The 17,861-nt window shown below is 44.1% G+C and overlaps 1 protein-coding gene across 1 annotated transcript in view; it reads left to right on the top strand.

Moving 5' to 3' along the window:
* LOC126298426 (angiotensin-converting enzyme-like) overlaps positions 1–17,861 on the top strand; it is a 267,596-nt gene that overhangs the window by 96,260 nt on the left and 153,475 nt on the right. The window contains exon 4 of the mRNA XM_049989754.1: positions 8,837–9,069. Coding sequence (XP_049845711.1) covers positions 8,837–9,069 — 233 coding nt within the window. The remainder of the gene's footprint in view (positions 1–8,836; positions 9,070–17,861) is intronic.

The raw sequence follows: 17,861 nt of genomic DNA, 5'->3' as shown, positions 1-17,861 counted from the left end.
ACTCATCCACTAAAGAGGTGGCTTATAAGGCGCTTTTTCGGCCGACTCTTGAGTATTGTTCAACTATCTGGGATCCCTATCAGGTAGGACTGATAGAGGATATAGAGATGATCCAACGAAGAACAGCGCGCTTCGTCACGGGATCGTTAAGCTGGCGAGAGAGCGTTACGAACATGCTAAACAAACTCCACTGGCAGACATTACAAGAGAGGCGTTGTGCGTCACGGAGAAACTTACTATTGGAATTTCGGGACAACACTTTTTAGGAGAAGACAGACAACATATTTAATCCCCCCCTCCCCTTCCAAATACATCTCGCGTATTGACCACGAGGAGAAAATTCGCTAAATTAGAGAAAAAATACAGAGGCTTACCGACAATCATTACTCCTACGCACTATTCGCGAGTGGAACAGGGATAGAGGGAGCAGATAGTAACCTCCGCCACACACCATTAGCTAGCTTTTGAAGTACGATGTAGATGTAAACGTGGATGTAAACTTTGACTGCCACTCTTAATCAGCAACAGCATTGCGTATTGTTTCCTGGGCAGAGCTCTTCGTCGACTAACGCATGACTGCATTTCTTACAAGGAGAAACGGTGGTTGCCTGAAGTGTGTTGCCTTATTTCATCGTAAACGTCTAATCAGACTACTTCGTTCATCTGTTCGCAGTTGAAAAATCGTGTATTTTGGTGCCCATTACAGAGCAATTGCACTAAATAAATAGACTTATTCATTGCTCTTTTCCTTATCCATGAAATCCAGCTCCATGCGACAGAAGTCGTAAAAGTTTCCACGGAGTTGGTATACCCTTATGCTATTCGATATACAGAAAGATAGTTGCCTCACTACGCATTCATCCAGATAATCCATAGGACACTTACATTATGCATTTTTCATGAATTTTTATTACCTTTCATTTCTGGATGGGTTGCCGAAATTCCAGCAGCTAAGAAACTGGACTCACTTTCGGGAGTAGTGTTGTTCAAATCATAGTCCTGCGCTCCAAATCTTGATTTCCGGGGTTTTCGTGAGCCTTTTAAACTGACAAACGGAGTGATTTCTTTGGAAAGAGAGCCGCCAAATTCCTTCTCCAACTTCGTCAAATCCACACTTGTGCTACTTTGCTAATGACCTCTTAGTCATTGGGCCCCAAAGGTCTATGGTGCACTATATTCTCCTGTCGATTTCTGTATTTCCCCTGGAAAAGAGCAGTACACAGCTCCCTGCACATGGATGCAGAGTACCTTATCACATGACTGGGCTTAGCTCCGGCAACGACCGATACTGCACTTGCCTTTGCCAACTTATACAGGATGACAATTATTGAACTATATGAAAAAATGTAAAGTAGTTACAAACTACGGCGTCAACACACTTTATTCAACATGTAAACGTCACTACAGATATTTGTATTTAGGTTATGACATGCTCGATACGCCTACCATCTTAGGCGAAGATGTGGCGCAGACGAATAGCGAAATTCTGCATGGCCCGCTGAAGTGTCGGAACACTGATGCTGTCGATGAGCTCCTAAATGGCTGTTTTCTGCTCAGAAGTTGTTTTGGGGTTATATCGAAACACATTGTCTTTAATACAGCCCCTCAAAAAGCGGTCGCATTTCTTCAGATCCGGAGAATATGGCGGCTAATCGAGTAATATGCCTGTGAGCTTATGTTACCCCAGAGCCTGAATGCAGTCCCCAAAGTGCTCCTCCAGGACATTAAACACTCTCCTGCTTCGATGAGTCAAGCTCCGTCTTGCATGAACCACATTTTGTGGAAATCAGGGTTACTTTGGATAATGAGGATGAAATCATCTTCGAAAATCTTCACGGAGCGTTCAGTAGTCGCGTTATAAGGAATAGCGCAACGATTGTTCCGTGACTGGACATTGCACACCACACAGTCCCCCACTGAGGATGAAGAAACCTCTCTATCGCGAAATGCGGGTTCTCAGTCCCCAAAATGCGCCAGTTTTGCTTAGTGAGGGACCCATCCAAATGAAAGAGGGCTTCGTCACTAAACCAAACCATGCATGCGCATACAAATACAGATAATGCCACGCTGCCAACCTTTCAGTTTGAACGTCATAACGCAAACCGTTCAGACGTCATGACGATTTTATTGCATATAGCTCAATAATTGTCACCCTGTAGCTTGGTCTGCTTGCCTCCGGAGCAGAACGAAGCACAGTGATGCTCCCAGTGCCATCATTCACTTCTCTTCGTCGGGTTTCTAGTCATTCCCCGTTCAGACATGCATTTTCTCCTTACACCATACATTTAATGTCGGATGTATCATTCGTTGCATTGCGTGGGAGACTTACATGCGCTTCAGTTCCTTGTTCACACAATGCAATAGTCACAAGTAAATCAACTAATCTGCTCTAAATAAGAGACCAGAATTTTTTTGCGAGTATTTCATTTCCCAGGCAAACTGAAGTATTCTAGTTACTGTAATGCAAGCTATTGTACAAAGCCACCTTAGAGTAGTCGCTGACGATGGAGTCGTTCCTTTCTTTTCATTTTGCATAATGCAGTACTCAAAAATAATTTGCCCCTCTTCCATTAACAGCTGATCCTCGTCGCTGGGGTAACGAAGTGTCCGAAGCGGCTTAAAAAAGAAAAATACCATTTCCATTTTGAAGAAGGTTCGTCAAACCGGTGAACTTATTATAGCCATATAGATATGGAATTATACAATATTGTGTCTCTTAGTTTGTCACCACCTTTATCAGGAATGGCAACATTAGTCTCGCGAAACGCAGCTTGCTCTGTTCGTCCACGAGCCCCAGAGGGCTGCAGATAGTGATAACCTGGTTCATACCGCGTTCCTTGACGTGTGGAAGGCATTTCATACTGTTCTGTACTGCTGCCTAACGAACAGAATATGAGTTCAGGGAATTTGAAGTTCACACGTCGCTGTTACCAAGAGGAAATAGTCGGATGTAAAATTGACTTCTGCGGTACCCCTTCAGAAGGTTCCAGCACTGTTCCTGTTCGCTGTGTACACTGCTCGTAATTAAAATTGCAATACATGGAAGGATAGCAAATTTTACTTACTACATGTATACAGAATAATAGGGAGAATACATTATTAAATCTTTAGGTGATTTGGGGATATACAGGCTGTGAAGTCAAGTACACTGTGCGGCCACCTGTGGCTGCAACAGTGGCAATAAGCCAGCTTAACGTGTAATAGAACTGAGCTTGGCTGACAGGTTCATCATTCGTGGCTGGCGAGTGGTGGTGTGCCACTCTCTCGGCACCCATGACCGTATGTTTTAAATGAGTGAGAGACCCGGTGAGAGTGCAGACCAGTCAAATTACCTCTGTATTGAGGTATGTTAGGACAATAGAGGCAACATGTAGTCTTGCGTTATCTTGCTGAAAGATAACGTCACGGAGACATCGAAGATAAGGCAATCCACCGCAGTTGAAGTGGCCGAGGAGAGGCTCGGTGGGGACGTAAGTACTTGCGCAGAGGAACACAGGCACGCCGCCACTTGGAAACGTAACCACGCAGACACAAATCCCGCGCGGCTGCAGCTCTGTTTACTGCTACACACACGCCCCGTAGCGGCGCGAACTACGCTCCCGGAAGTTGTGACGGCCGCACGGACTTGGCGGTAAACAACGCAGCTTTCTGTTGACGAACACCTACTTTGGGGTGATGTGAGGTCGCGACTAGTTCGCGAAGCATATCCAAGAAACACGGTGGCCGAATATGCAGGGGCTTAGTCCTGCATATACTACAGTTAGGGAAGACACGTTAAAATTCGAATACAAAAAAATGGCTCTGAGCACTATTGGACTTAACATCTATGGTCAACAGTCCCCTAGAACTAAGAACTACTTATAACCTAACTAACGTAAGGACAACACACAACCATCACGAGGCAGAGAGAATCCCTGAGACCGCCGGGAATCGAACCCGGGAACCCGGGCGCGGGAAGCGAGAACGCTACCGCACGACCACGAGATGCGGGCAATTCGATTGCACTTTCGGCGAGTAATTACTCTAAAATGTTCAAATGTGTGTGAAATCTTATGGGACTTAACTGCTAAAGTCATCAGTCCCTAAGCTTACACACCACTTGACCTAAATTATCCTAAGGACAAACACATACACAACCATGCCCGAGAGGGGACTCGAACCTCCGCATACCAGCCGCACAGTCCATGACTGCACTGCCTTAAACCGCTTTTTTATTATTTTTTGTTTTTACTATTTTTTGTGCTGGAGTAAACCTACCCCAAAGAGCTGCCTATATCAGGGGAAATATGGGAAATCAAGGTTAGGACTATCCTTACAAACAAAACAGAATCTTACTTTTTTTGAATTTTATTTTATTTTATTTGTATTTTTTTTAAGTTGATCAGAGGCATATGTTGAGTCACGTCTTCTCGAAATTGATGTGTTCCGTTCAATTGTTCAGAAATGTTCATTGGTTGAAACAGGAAACCTTCTTCTCTCTTGGCTCAACACATTCCAGCTGCGAGGCGGGTCATGGAAAGCACTCCCAAGGAAGTTCGAGAAAAATTGTCTGTACTCTGGGTGACGGAAGACGACATAATGACGGTCATTGAAGTATGTCCAAAAATCGAGTACAGAGTCTACAGTGTGTCCAAATAGGTAGTGAATGGCATGTCCGCGAATCCAATTCACAGCATTGGCCTTTGTCCATAACCGCTCTGCTAATCCCACGTGGCAATTACTCTAAACAATAGTAACGATGTAACAGGTAGCCTTAACGTTCACAGTGATCGAAAGTGGAGTGACTACATAAAATTAGTTGCATGAAAAGCAGACGCTTGATCGAAATTAAGTAGAAGACACCTGAGGAAATGTTGTTCACCCACGATAGTTTCGAAAACTTTCTCCCGACTGATTGTTGAGCATTGCTCCTCTGTCTGGGCTCTTACGTGGCAGAATTAGTAGGTAAGATAGAGAGGACCAAAAGAAAAACTGTGCGTTCAGTCGCGAGTTCGCTAAGTAAAGTGACACAGTCAGGGATATGCCTATCAAACTCTAGTGGCAGATGCTGCAAGAATGGCGTTATGTGTCACATGGAGTAATAGCGTTAACTTTCCGAGATCAGACGTTTCAGGAAGAGTAAAGAAGATATTGATTCATTCTACGCATATCTTGTGGAATGATCATGACGGTAACGTAGAGAATTTCAAGGCCGTACGGGGAGAGACATTCTTAGCGCGCACCGTTCACGATTTCGTTAAAGGGGAGCGCTTCCTGCGTGCGCTTTAGAGTAACAGCATGAAACGGGGAGGCAGCAACCTGTTGCTCTAGCCCTGGCTACATGCCAGCTGATCAATTCATTATGTCGACGGGCTCATCTCCTGCCGCTCGCACTCTGCACTGATGCTCTCACAAGGATCCCCCTGAATGGGGGGTCGCAGAAAGTCAATAGTGCTTATCTCGTTCGATACCCCAATTATTGTCTACCATGCAACCACAATACTGGCTGCTAGTAGCAACAGGGGGCGGGTCTGAAGGTATCCACTGGTGAGCACAGCCTGACGTTACAGAGCGTAGCTGAAATGCGTGATTGACGAGTAAGTCACAACAGTGCTAGTGGTGATAATACAAATAAGAACAAATACAACGTTAAATAAACCACACATTGCATTATACATACAACAACAGTTGCTGAACTTGATATTTCCTCATAAAGGAACCCAAGAAATTTCACAGAGTGAGAAAGAAGTGACACATGAAATAATAGCGTTTCTGCAAGAAGAGCCAGTAAAATGTGTGATATCGTTCACGCCCGACTGTACGCCCAATGTACACGAGTAGTACAATTATGACGATACCTGCTTAACAAGTGGAAGTGATACTGAACAGGTGTCTCGCCACGTATTTCAACAACCCTGTCGAATAGGGAGCCACAAATCTCGTCTCCAATGCAACGTAGTAAAGGACAATCGTTATCTAAGGAGCGGGTACTAATCATAATTGTGTCCATGGAAGTTCATCTGCAGCCTAGTAAAAAAAAAACAGTTATGAACGGATTTCGGATAAGTCTGAAGCAATATGACCATGTAGTGCATAAGGAAAATTTACGCAAATTCAACAGGGAACAAGGCACGCTTGTTACAAATACTGGTGTCTGCGCTTTCCAAGGATGATCGATTTACCGAATGTGTGTGATAGTGACCTACTACGTTATGCACATCAAATTGTGCGCGACATATACTACAGTGATTTCAAGGGTATAGTTTCATAACTTCAAACATTGCTGCAGAGCTGGAAGACATAAATAACGAATTTCCAAACAAAGCGTCAACTTGACGATGCACAGCAAACTGCGGAATCGGCCCGAAAATTTGTGTATGAGATAAAGAAACTTATCGCATCGTTCAGTAAGGAATATGTTTTCACCTCAGATCTGTCGGGATTTCAGGAGGAAACGTATACGAAAGGAGCCCTGAAAATTAGAGATACCAAGAAAATTGTATCAGGATCAACTAACATCAATGACTTAACGCGTTCGCATACAACTATGCCGACTGTTAATATGAATGGTAAATTGGCTGGAATGTTACTTCCTGTGCTGCGAGAAGTTGGAGGTGCTCTGCTCACTACAATTCTTATTCGTATCCGTGGTCTTGCAAGGGCAGTAGGGAAAGATTTACGCCACAGCGAGCAAGAGTAGGTAAATGGATGAAAGAATCCACAACTACGGCATGAGCACCGCTTTCGGCCAATACTTGGTCAAAATCACATGTTTTTGCATGATTCCTTGTCTACATATAAAAATAATACCCACTTAGAGCAAACTCTCCCTCCTGAAAAGTGTGTGACATTGCAGCTCATACCACTTGGACCGACTGAACAAATTCAGCCTCTAGATGTTTTTTTTCCGTGCCTTTGAAACATATTATCATCTATCAGCAGCTACTCCATAAAGGATAGCCAGTTTCACGATAAGCTTCACGACAGGCTGTTCGTCATTTCGTTGCATGAAATCACATTCCATCAGTTCCCATCAGCCCGTTACACCAATATGATTCTATATGCATCGTTTAAGAGTGGATACCTAGATGAACGTCCTGCACGGTTTGTAACTCCCAAGCAGTTCGCCTTCGATCTTGATGGTGCGCACATTTGTGATCGCTGTTGCACGCTATTTTTCATTCAGTGTTTATGGTGCAAGATAATGGTTTGTTTTGAACATTTCTCGAATGTCGACGATGTATATTTTGTGATGTATAACACATACACTATGTGATCAAAAGTATCCGGAGACCTGGCTGAAAATGACTTACAAGCTTTTGGAGCCCTCCATCGATAATGCTGGAATTCAGTATGGTGTTGGCCCACCCTTAGCCTTCATGACAGCTTCCACTCTCCCAGGCATACGTTCAATCATGTGCTGGAAGATTTCTTGGGGAATGGCACTCCATTCTTCACGGAGCGCTGCACTGAGGAGAGGTATCTATGTTGGTCGTTGAGGATTGGCACGAAGTCGGCGTTCCAAAAAATCCAAAAGGTGTTCTATAGGATTCGGGTCAGGACTCTGCGCAGGTCAGTCTATTACAGGGATGTTATTGTCGTGTAACCACTCCACCATTGGCAGTGCATTATGTACAAGTGCTCGATCGTGTTGAAAGGTGTAATCGCCATCCCCGAATTGGTCTTCAACAGTGGGAAGCAAGTAGGTGTTTAAAACATCAATGTAGGCCAATGTTGTGATAGTGCCACTCAAAACAACAAGGCGTGCAACACCCTTCCATGAAAAACACGACCACACCATAACACCACCGCCTCCGAAATTTACTTTTGGCACTACAAACGCTGGAAAATGACGTTCACCGGGCATTCGCCCTACTTACACCTAGCCATCGGATCGCCACATTGTGTACCCACCGCGATTCGTCACTCCACACAACATTTTCCCACTGTACAATTGTCCAATGTTTATGCTCCCAACACTAAGCGAGGCCTCGTTTGGCATCTACCGGCGTCATGTGTAGCTTATAAGCAGCCGCTCGATCATGAAATCCCGCCTAACTGTCGTAGTACTTGCAGTGGATCCTGCTGCAGTTTGTAATTCCTGTGTGATGGTCTGGATAGTGGCATAGCATGCAACAACTCCATAGATTAACACCCCTCAGTCAAGTGTTCGCGACATTCTCCAGAATTTTTAGAAGGAGATGAAAATGTACAATCTTGCCGGCACACCTTGAATCCGAAACAAAAACAAGGCCGTGTCAAGGCCTATTGTGACATGAGTGAAACACTGACGACAAAAGCGACTTTCAAACCAAGGTGACGTGCGATTTGAATAGCACCCCAAAGAAGGACTTTTCTGATAGTTTCACTGAGTAGTATGGTATTTGTGTAAGTTGTCTCAAGGGAGGGAGTTAGTGTACAACATCCGAAGCATGAAAATCAACATCATATTTTTTTTATATTTTTTGTTGATCCAGTCTCGAAACTTTTTGACAGACGGTGTAGAGTTGCTGGAGTCCACACAGTTGCGAAACCGGGTGCTGCAAATTCATACGTCCGCCACTTTCTGCTATGCTGGTCACGGGTACCATGGGGATGCAGAGCCGAGTACACCTTGTAGTGCTCCCAAGAGTGAGAGTTCTGTTTACTGAGCTTGGTGGTGGAGCTGCCATGATGTGCGATGTATGATTGCAGGGAGCAGGCACAGCGGAGCAACCACCTGCAGCACCTCTACGGGCCGGCCAGCATGTGACACGATGAACATTTTTTGCTACCAGGAGACGCAGAATTGCAGCGCCCTTGGCAGTCTGATTTCCGTTGTGTCTACAATAGTGTGACGGTCCACTTATGATTGCAGGGAATACGCAAACCTGAGCAACCAGTTGCAGCAAGTGTACACATCGGCCAGCATGTGTTACAACGGCCGCTGCTACGTGGGGGACGAGCAGCTGGAAAGAGCCATGCAAAACACTCGGCAGCCGGAGTTCCTGGAATGGGCGTGGCTGTCGTGGCGAGACACAGTGGGCCGCCCATCCAGGTCAATCTTCAGGAAGCTCGTCATTCTCATGAACACTGCCGCCAAGCGCAGACGTGAGTAACCTCTTGTATATTTCAGTATCATTTGTGTGCTTCATTACATTACTACATTAGTGATATTCGATTGATACCGATATGACACGTCAACAGAGATTGTAATGGAACTGAGGGAGCTCTACTAGGCATACAGACAGCTGATATCCATGCAAACGTCTTCAGGGTATTTTCTAATACACCGAAATTTGCAGTCGAACAAGCAACTTTGATTGTTTAGGCGTCTGTCAGGGGCAGTGAGAACGTAAGTCAGGCGTGATGCGGGAGGTGGACTGATTGTCATGCTGATAATGTCAGCTAGGGGTGAGTAGAGTGGGAGGGAGGTGAGAGGCAGGGAGAGGAACTGGGAATGTGCGCCTAGTGACTCCGAGACAGGCAGCGGTTTGCCAGCTAGGAATGTGGGAGGGAGGGTTAGTAGGTATATGGGTTAGACAATTAATGCACAAATGTGAGGGCCAGTGGGGAGCGGCGCACACTAGAGGCGACGTGACATCGTGAGCTGGGAGGGGATGGCAGAACGGAGATAGGGCAAACTATTAGGTGGAGGGTGTGGGGACAATGTGTTCCTTGAGACTGAGGGAAGGATTGCAGCATACTTAGTATATGACACGGGTGGTTTCACAGATGGCGCAGCCTCTAATGGGTTAGGGTAAGTCTTTGACAGGACTGGAGTAGAAGGTAGTGGGTGGGTGTATTTGTCAGGTCTTGCACCTTGATTTGCTACAGGGATCATTTCAGGGCAGGATGAGAAATAATCAAAGCCCTGGTAAATGATGTGGTTCAGTTGAATCAGTCCAGGGTGATATTGCTGACCTTGGGGTTGATGGGAGACCTGGGGCTGTGCATGATATGGCATGGGAAATACGTTTGTGGACTATGTTTGGAGGTATTGCCCATCTGAGAAAGTCTTCTTGAGTCCGTCAGCACACTAGACAAGGGATTTCTCATCAATGCAGACTTGTCATCTGAAGATTTTTAAGTTGTATGGGAGGAATTTTTTTTTTGAAACCTCCTGGCAGATTAAAATTGTGTGCCAGACCGAGACTCGAACTCGGGACCTTTGCCTTTTGCGGGCAAGTGCTCTATCAACTGAGCTACCCAAGCACGACTCACGATCCGTCCTCACAATTTTACTTCCGCCTGCACCTCGTCTCCAACCTTTCTAACTTCACAGAAGTTCACCTGTGAAACATTCATTCAGTTTTTTTTTTAAATTGAAAGGGATGGCAGCTGTCAAAATGCAAGTACTGTAGGTGGTTTGTGGGTTTAATGTAGTAAGAGATGTGGAAGAAGCCGTCAGAGAGGTGGAATAAACATCCAGGAAGATGTCACATAGATTAGAGGAGGACCAAACAATGTGGATGGAGAAGGTATTGAGATTGTGAAAGAAAGTGGGTAGGCTGTCTTGGCTCTGAGTGGAGATCATGAAGATATATCATTAAACCTTAATCAGACTAGGTGTTGTGAGTTTTGGGAGGGTGGGAAGGTTTCCTCTACGTAGTCTGTAATCAGTTTGCAATAGGAGGGTGTCTAGAGGGCGCTGATGGCTGTTCCATTGACTTGTTTGTATACCTTCCCTTCAAAGGAAAGGTAGTTGTGAGTGAGGATATAGTTGGTAAGGGGTATGAGAAACTAGGTGCTAAGATTAGAGTGTTAAGGAAGTTAGGAGAGGTAGTTTTCGGCAGCGGCAAGCCCATAGGCATGAGGGATGTTGGTGTGTAGGGAAGTCAGTAATGAGTAGGATTCCAGGAGGTAAATGGATATCGATGATAGAAAGTGGGAGAAGGAAGTATTTGGTGTCTTTGATGTGAGCTGTTAGGTTTCGGACTGTTGATTGGACATGTTGGTCAAGAAGAGAGGAAATTCTTTCAGTGTGTGCACAATAACTAGCTTCAGTGAGGTTCAAAAATGGTTCAAATGGCTCTGAGCACTATGGGACTCAACTGCTGTGGTCAACAGTCCCCTAGAACTTAGAACTACTTAAACCTAACTAACCTAAGGACATCACACACATCCATGCCCGAGGCAGGATTCGAACCTGCGACCGTAGCAGTCGCACGGTTCCGGACTGCGCGCCTAGAACCGCGAGACCACCGTGGCTGGCTTTCAGTGAGGTATCCAGGATTGTTGGGTTTCTAGATTTTCAGGAGCCTGTAGAAGGTTAGTGTGCAGGGTGTTCTTGGCGCAAGGAGAGAGAGAAAGTCAGGTGAGAGGTTTTGGTACAGATTTAAGAATTTCAGTAGGCACTGGAGTTTATGTTGGACTTCTCGAATGTGATTAGTTGGACAGAGCTTGTTGGTGGAGGACTCAGACAGCTGGCAGAAAGCTTCCATTAATGTGAAGCCTTTGTCTGCAGGTAGGATGATTAGGTCAGGATCAGTTTACAGATCGTTTATGGCTGTCCTTTCTTCTGTGGAAAAATTCGTGTATTTAGGATGGGACCTGGGGAAGGATGGTGATACTAAGTTGGAAGTAAGAAATTCCTGGAAGGTGACAAGAGGTGGTTAGTAGGGAGGGAAGTGGGGAAGGGTCATGGCTGGATGGTTGTATGCACTGCTAGAGGCAGAAGAAAGTGTTGGGATTAGACTGACTTTGGTTCAAGAGACTGGAGGCAAAAAATTGTTTCCGTTACCCAAAGGCCTGCCATAGAGACAAGTTTAATCACGTTGGACTTTTCAGAGACCTACTCTCCTTCGTCTTAATCCTACAGTGCTAGCACTTCTTTGGAACCAGTTACTGCAAACTTAGCCAACTTACCTCAACTTCAGCATTTTCTCTCCCAGTTCATACCACAATCCAACTGTGACCCTATCCTACTCCCACTTACTCACCCCATGGTCGCCTACCACGAGTTCCTTACCTCCAAACTGGCATCACTATTCTTTCTCAGGTCCTTTCCCAAGAATACTAACTTTACAGCAGAAGAAAGGACAGCCATACACAATGTGAAAACTGATACTGACCTGATCATCCTTCCTGCAGACAAGGTCTCCACAATAGTCATGATGAGTTGCAGTGACTGTCTGACAGAAGGACTCTGCAAATGTCTATCTCCTCCATCTAGAAGGTCTGCCAGAGTGATCCCATACCAACTGTCCAACATAAAATCCAATCGCAAATCCATAGGACCGTTGTAGAACCTCTGTCCTGAGTCTATCTCCCACTTCACCTCGACAGTACTTCAAACACTCACCTTCTACATGCTCCCCAAAATCCATGAACCCAACAATTCTGGACACCCCTCTGCGGGTTGTTGTCATGTTCCAGCTGAAAGATTTTCCACTCTTCTTGACCAACATCCCAACGCATTGCCCTAAACCCATTCCCCCAGGTCAAAGATGCTAACCACTTCCTTCCCCAAATTTCTATCATCCACACCCGTTTACCTCCTGGATACCTTCTCCTCACTGTTGATACCTCATCCTTATATACCAACATCCCTCATGCCCATGTCTTTGCCACTCTTAGACACAACCTATCAAAATATACTTCAGTCTCCATATCCGCCATCTCATTCCTCATACACCTTACCAACTGCATCCTGAGCCACAACTACTTTTCCTTTAATGGAAAGGTATGCAAACAAATCTGTGGCACCGGCAGGGGCACTTGAGACGCACCCTTCTATGCCAACCGCTTTATGGACCATCTACAGGAAACCCTACTACCCTCCCAAAACTTACCACTCTTTGTCTGTTTCAAGTTCATTGATGATCAGATCCGAGACACCCCATCCACATTCCTTCACAACCTCAAAACAATCCCTCCCATCTGCTTCACTCAGTTGTCGTCCTCTATTCACCATTCTATCTTCTTGGGCGTTGACCTCAACCTCTCTGATGGCTCCATCCACACCTCTGTCCATTTTAAACCTGCTGACCACTACCTTTACTTGCATTTTATAGTTAGCATACCTCCAATACAAAAAAATCGCTCCTATACACTGTATTCAACCATGGAATTTGTATTTGCACTAATGAGAATTTCCTTGCCCAGCATGCTGTAGGTCTCATGAAGGCTTTCACAGACAGGTAATACTTCCAAATATAATACACAAACAGATTATCTGTGCCATATCATCATACACCCCCAATCCTCCTACAGCACTCAGCCAGCAAATCCACAGCCTCCCCCCGAGACATAGCCACCCACGCCAAGTCTCTTTCCCTGCCTCTCCCCTGTACCCACCCCTAGCTGTCATTTTGTTTTTAGTAAGTAACTTGAAAAATTAATAGAGGCAGCTTATTTATGCCACACATTTTATGTTTTTACAAAAAAAATGAGGCTTCATACGAATTTTCAGCTTTCTGAGTCTAATATTTAGTGGCTTCAATTTTTCGCAACAATGCCCATTTTAATCAAAATATTGCTGTGATCAAGCTAGACTTGTAACTTCTAATAAATACACATATTTGCATATTATGGACAATTCTTAGCTTTATAATTTTATTACTGAGCGCCACTTATTTTTTCTTAAGATTGTATATTTTGCCTAACATATTCATTTGACCATTCTGAAACTTTACTGTTGACATTAAAATACTCAAGCATACACTAACTATGGAAATGTTATATTAATTTCACCCCTGAATTATGGTGCAATCCTTTATATGTTAAGCACAGGTGTGTTATGATGGACGTCGCGCTGGTAGTAGTTAACTGGGGTAAGCCACGACACATTCACTCGCCCCTGTACCCCTTACAATGATAAAGTGCTTGGTTCGCCTCATGGTAATCTTCTTCTTCAGAAACGTATCACGTGTTCCCATGAACACAACAGTCAGCTTACTAAGGAACAGAAACCGGCATCTTTAAAACAATTTTGTAGTACTACAATCCATTATGGGCACAAAAAGTGGCAGAACTTTCAGCCACGGACAGTAATATACTGGTCACACGATGCCGTGGGTCGAAAGTTTCCGTTTCCTGTAGCGTCATAACAAGGCGAGAAAACTTTCGTCGGAAAGGTGTTTACTTGTTAGTGTGCTTTGTAGAATTTCTCTGCCAGACTAGCTTTACGCCTAGTTCCTGTCACAGTAAAAGGAAAGCAATGATGAAATTTTTAATCAAGGAGTGTCTTTACAATACATAAATAATCGTTTAAAAATGCTTCAGTACTGTACTGCATATGCCCTTATTGTAAATAAGGAAACATTATTGCAGTTACTGTTCTGCTAACTTACGTTTTTCATCGATTGGTAGCATTTAACCTCCTCTTCGATTGCCCACATTGTTCCCAGACGAACCTCCAGCTGAAGACGCTCGACGGAATGACGGTTGTGCAGTTTCGTCGTGTTTATATTTTTTTACTTTTATCTCTATCAAGTGGCGAATTTCGTCATCCTGGGTACCTGCACGGTATGCCAGTACAGGGGAATCAAAATCACTTCTGTGTTACGCTTTGGACAACATCATGTTTGCATGAGTGGTACGCTGTGATACGTTTCTGAACAGGTCTTGAGGAGAGGATGTGGACTGCTGAATAAAAGAATATGAGGGCGTGCTGAAAAGTAATGCCTCTGAAGTTTTAATGTGAAAACTTTTCAAGCTCTTCAAATATATCAAACGTCAATACCAGTCTATGTCTTTATTCCTCATGTCTAGATAATGACAGCTGTCTGCCACTGAAGGGCTCCACATTGCAGCATGTAACGTGGCGGTGTGTAACCTAATTATGTCGACCCCATCCGATTGTAATTTGTTTCCAACCCCGAAAGAACTTTTTCGAAGGCTTCACTGTGACAGAAGCGGTGAACGCAGAGGTGAAGCTGAGGTACCCTCAACGATGTCAGACATTCTGCAGTAACGTTACAAATAAACTGATCTGTCATTGGAAGAAATGTGTTCGTCACCAGGATGATTATGTTGAGAAATAAATATGTGGACATGATGAATAAAGATGTACAACCTTAATAAACGGTTTATTTAGGTAGCTGTAAGAGTCTTCACATAAGAAATTCGGAGGTATTACACTTTATCAAGCCCTCGTATCCGGTAGTATTTAATATAGACTAATTCTATTTAAATATTCGTAACCAACAAAGCTACAAGAAAGAAGATCATACTGGTTAAAGCCCTCCTGGCACCTAAAAACCATTTGAGTGATACATTTTTATTGGTTTATTCTGGATAAAAAGCTGTTTGATGTCATCAAGATGAATGGTACATATTGTATAAGATTTTGTTGTCTGAGTCGAATTGATTCTCTTTTCTCGAGTATCCTGCTCGTCAAAAAGGGGCGACGTTTCTGTGAGTGTGACTCACAGCACTATTGACACGGTTTCCTAGTAATCTTCACATAGACAGTACCGGCTAGTGGCTTTTTAATTTACACTAAAAAAAATAAAGAAAAGCGACACACCATGAAGAATTATCCGAATAAGGCGGAAATCGGTAAATATGGTATACGTAACGATAAGCAAACGATTACAATTTCAGAAAAACCTGATGATTTACTCGAGAGAAAGAGCTCCACAAATTGAGCAAGTCAGTAATGCGTTGGTACAAAAAAAAAATGGTTCAAATGGCTCTGAGCACTATGGGACTAAACTTCTGAGGTCATCAGCCCCTAGAATTTAGAACTACTTAAACCTAACTAACCTAAGGACATCACACACATCCATGCCCGCGGCAGGATTCGAACCTGTAGCCCCTAGAACCACTTGGCCGCGCGTTAGTACAACTCTGGCCCTAATGCAAGCAGTTATTCGACTTAAAAATGATCGAAACAGTTTCTGGGTGTCATCCTAAGGTATATCGTGCCGAATTCTGTCCTACTGGCGCGTCAGTTCGTCAAAATCTCGTGTTGATTGAGGGACCCTGCCCATATTGCTCCAAATTTTCTCAATTGAGGAGCGATCTGGTGACCTAGCTGGCCAAGATAGGATTTGGCGAACACGAAGGTGATCAGTAGAAATTCTCACCGTTTGCAGACGAGCATTATCTTGCTGAAATGTAAGCCCAAGATGGCTTGCCATGAGGAACCACGAAACGGAGCGTTGAATATCATCGATTTACCACTGTGATGTAAGGGTGTCGTGAATGACGTTCAATTGGGTCCTGTTATGGAAAGAAATTGCACTGGAGACCATAACTCCTGGTCGTCGAACCGTATGGCGGGCGACAGTACGGTTGATATCCCACTGCCGTCCTGGGCGTCTCCAGACATGTGTTCGTCATGAATATTCATTGAATGGAGTAGAATTGTCTTCAGTAATGAGTTCCGCCTCTAACTGAGCCCAGATGACCACTAGGAGTTTTTTTGCCAAAACTGTTGACGAGTGTCTCTACTAGACCTTCGTTAGCTTGGTAACATCGCTTTTTAGGTTTCAGCTGCGGCAACAACGCCACACTGCATACGATTGTCATTGAGGTTACAACTTACTGATTCCACTATATTAGCATGTGTCCGAGCCACTGTTATCAGACTGATCCAAGAATATGATCGCTAATATTAATCAAAGAAAGTCTGTCTTTTTCATTTTTTAACTAGCTTTTGCAATTAAGACGCAATCGCTTTACATAACTCCAGCTGTTCAGTGTATGTTTCTAACGTTTGCTGTTCCTGCAGACGTAGTAAAAGCTTTAACATGTATAAGATCCAGTCGCTTAGGACAATTGTTAATTACGACCTATTCAAAAGCTAAACTTTCAAGTAATGTTTGAGTCTTATACATGATTCAGAGCCAAGAATCTCCTCGAACTTCATTCGTCTCTTAGGTTTTATGTGTCAGTGTGTATCATTCAACATGTCTCAGGAACACTTTAAATACGTATTTTCGCTCTGTTTTAAAACAGAAGATGTTATGTACATTGCATGTTGATGGCTATAGACAAGCACATATCATATGTTTAAAAATAAAAAGAATCAAGTGAAATGACTTCATTTTTGCCCGAGAGACGCTGAAACGTGGCAAAGTGCTATGCACGAATGCCCACGCTTCCCATAAGCAATATTTCTAACAACTTCATTCGATAGCTAAGAATATGTTGTATGGGCAATGAAACTAAAGGTATAGCCTTATTAATTAAGCGATCGCCGATTAAGATGCAGCGGGATTGTAGACCGACGGACGGCCAGAGCGGATGTAGCGTGCCTAAGGGTTAGGATAATAGCCGAGTCGGGGGCGGTAGGCCAGCACGGTGAGTTGCAAGAACGTGAAGGCGGAAGGACACAGAAATACGACGCAGCATCCACAGGCGGACATCCCTTGGGGATGGAGAAGGTGGAATGGTCCGACCAGAGGCTGCAGAAGGGTAAAAAAGTAATTCGTTTTAAAAAAAACTTTAAATTAGAGGAAAGAGCCAGAGTAAAATTTGCAGAAGAGTGTAAATCAAAAGTGTATATACGCAGAAAGCAACAGGGAAAGTATGAGGTAAAATGTGTCTGTTTTAAGGGAAGAGATGGTGGCTGATGTCACAAGCGGTTTAGTGGGGCAGAAGGGCGCACAGCACGCCACTGTTGAGGACTAGCGGTTCGACCGGGAAGCAGTGCGAATGGTCGGCAGTTGCGCTCGCGCAATATTACAAACTAAGCTTTGCTTTTTGACTAAATCTGAATAAGACCATGACAAAGTAACGTTCGTATAGGTGGTAAAGTTATTTTGGCTGTGAATGAAAGTTTAACTTAATATGTGACAATTACTGAGGCGTAGACGCAAATAGTTAATTGAGCAAAGCTTACTGGGTGCAGCAACACGACGCTCCTGCCATTATAATTCCGATTTTGTTTACTGCCAATGACCGTTATGACCGGTTGGTTATGATCACACTTATTTTTATGTGGGGTATCG

Source organism: Schistocerca gregaria, chromosome X (assembly GCF_023897955.1).
Source record: "Schistocerca gregaria isolate iqSchGreg1 chromosome X, iqSchGreg1.2, whole genome shotgun sequence".
Lineage (NCBI taxonomy): Eukaryota > Metazoa > Arthropoda > Insecta > Orthoptera > Acrididae > Schistocerca > Schistocerca gregaria.
This window is presented reverse-complemented; position numbering and strand designations above follow the sequence as displayed.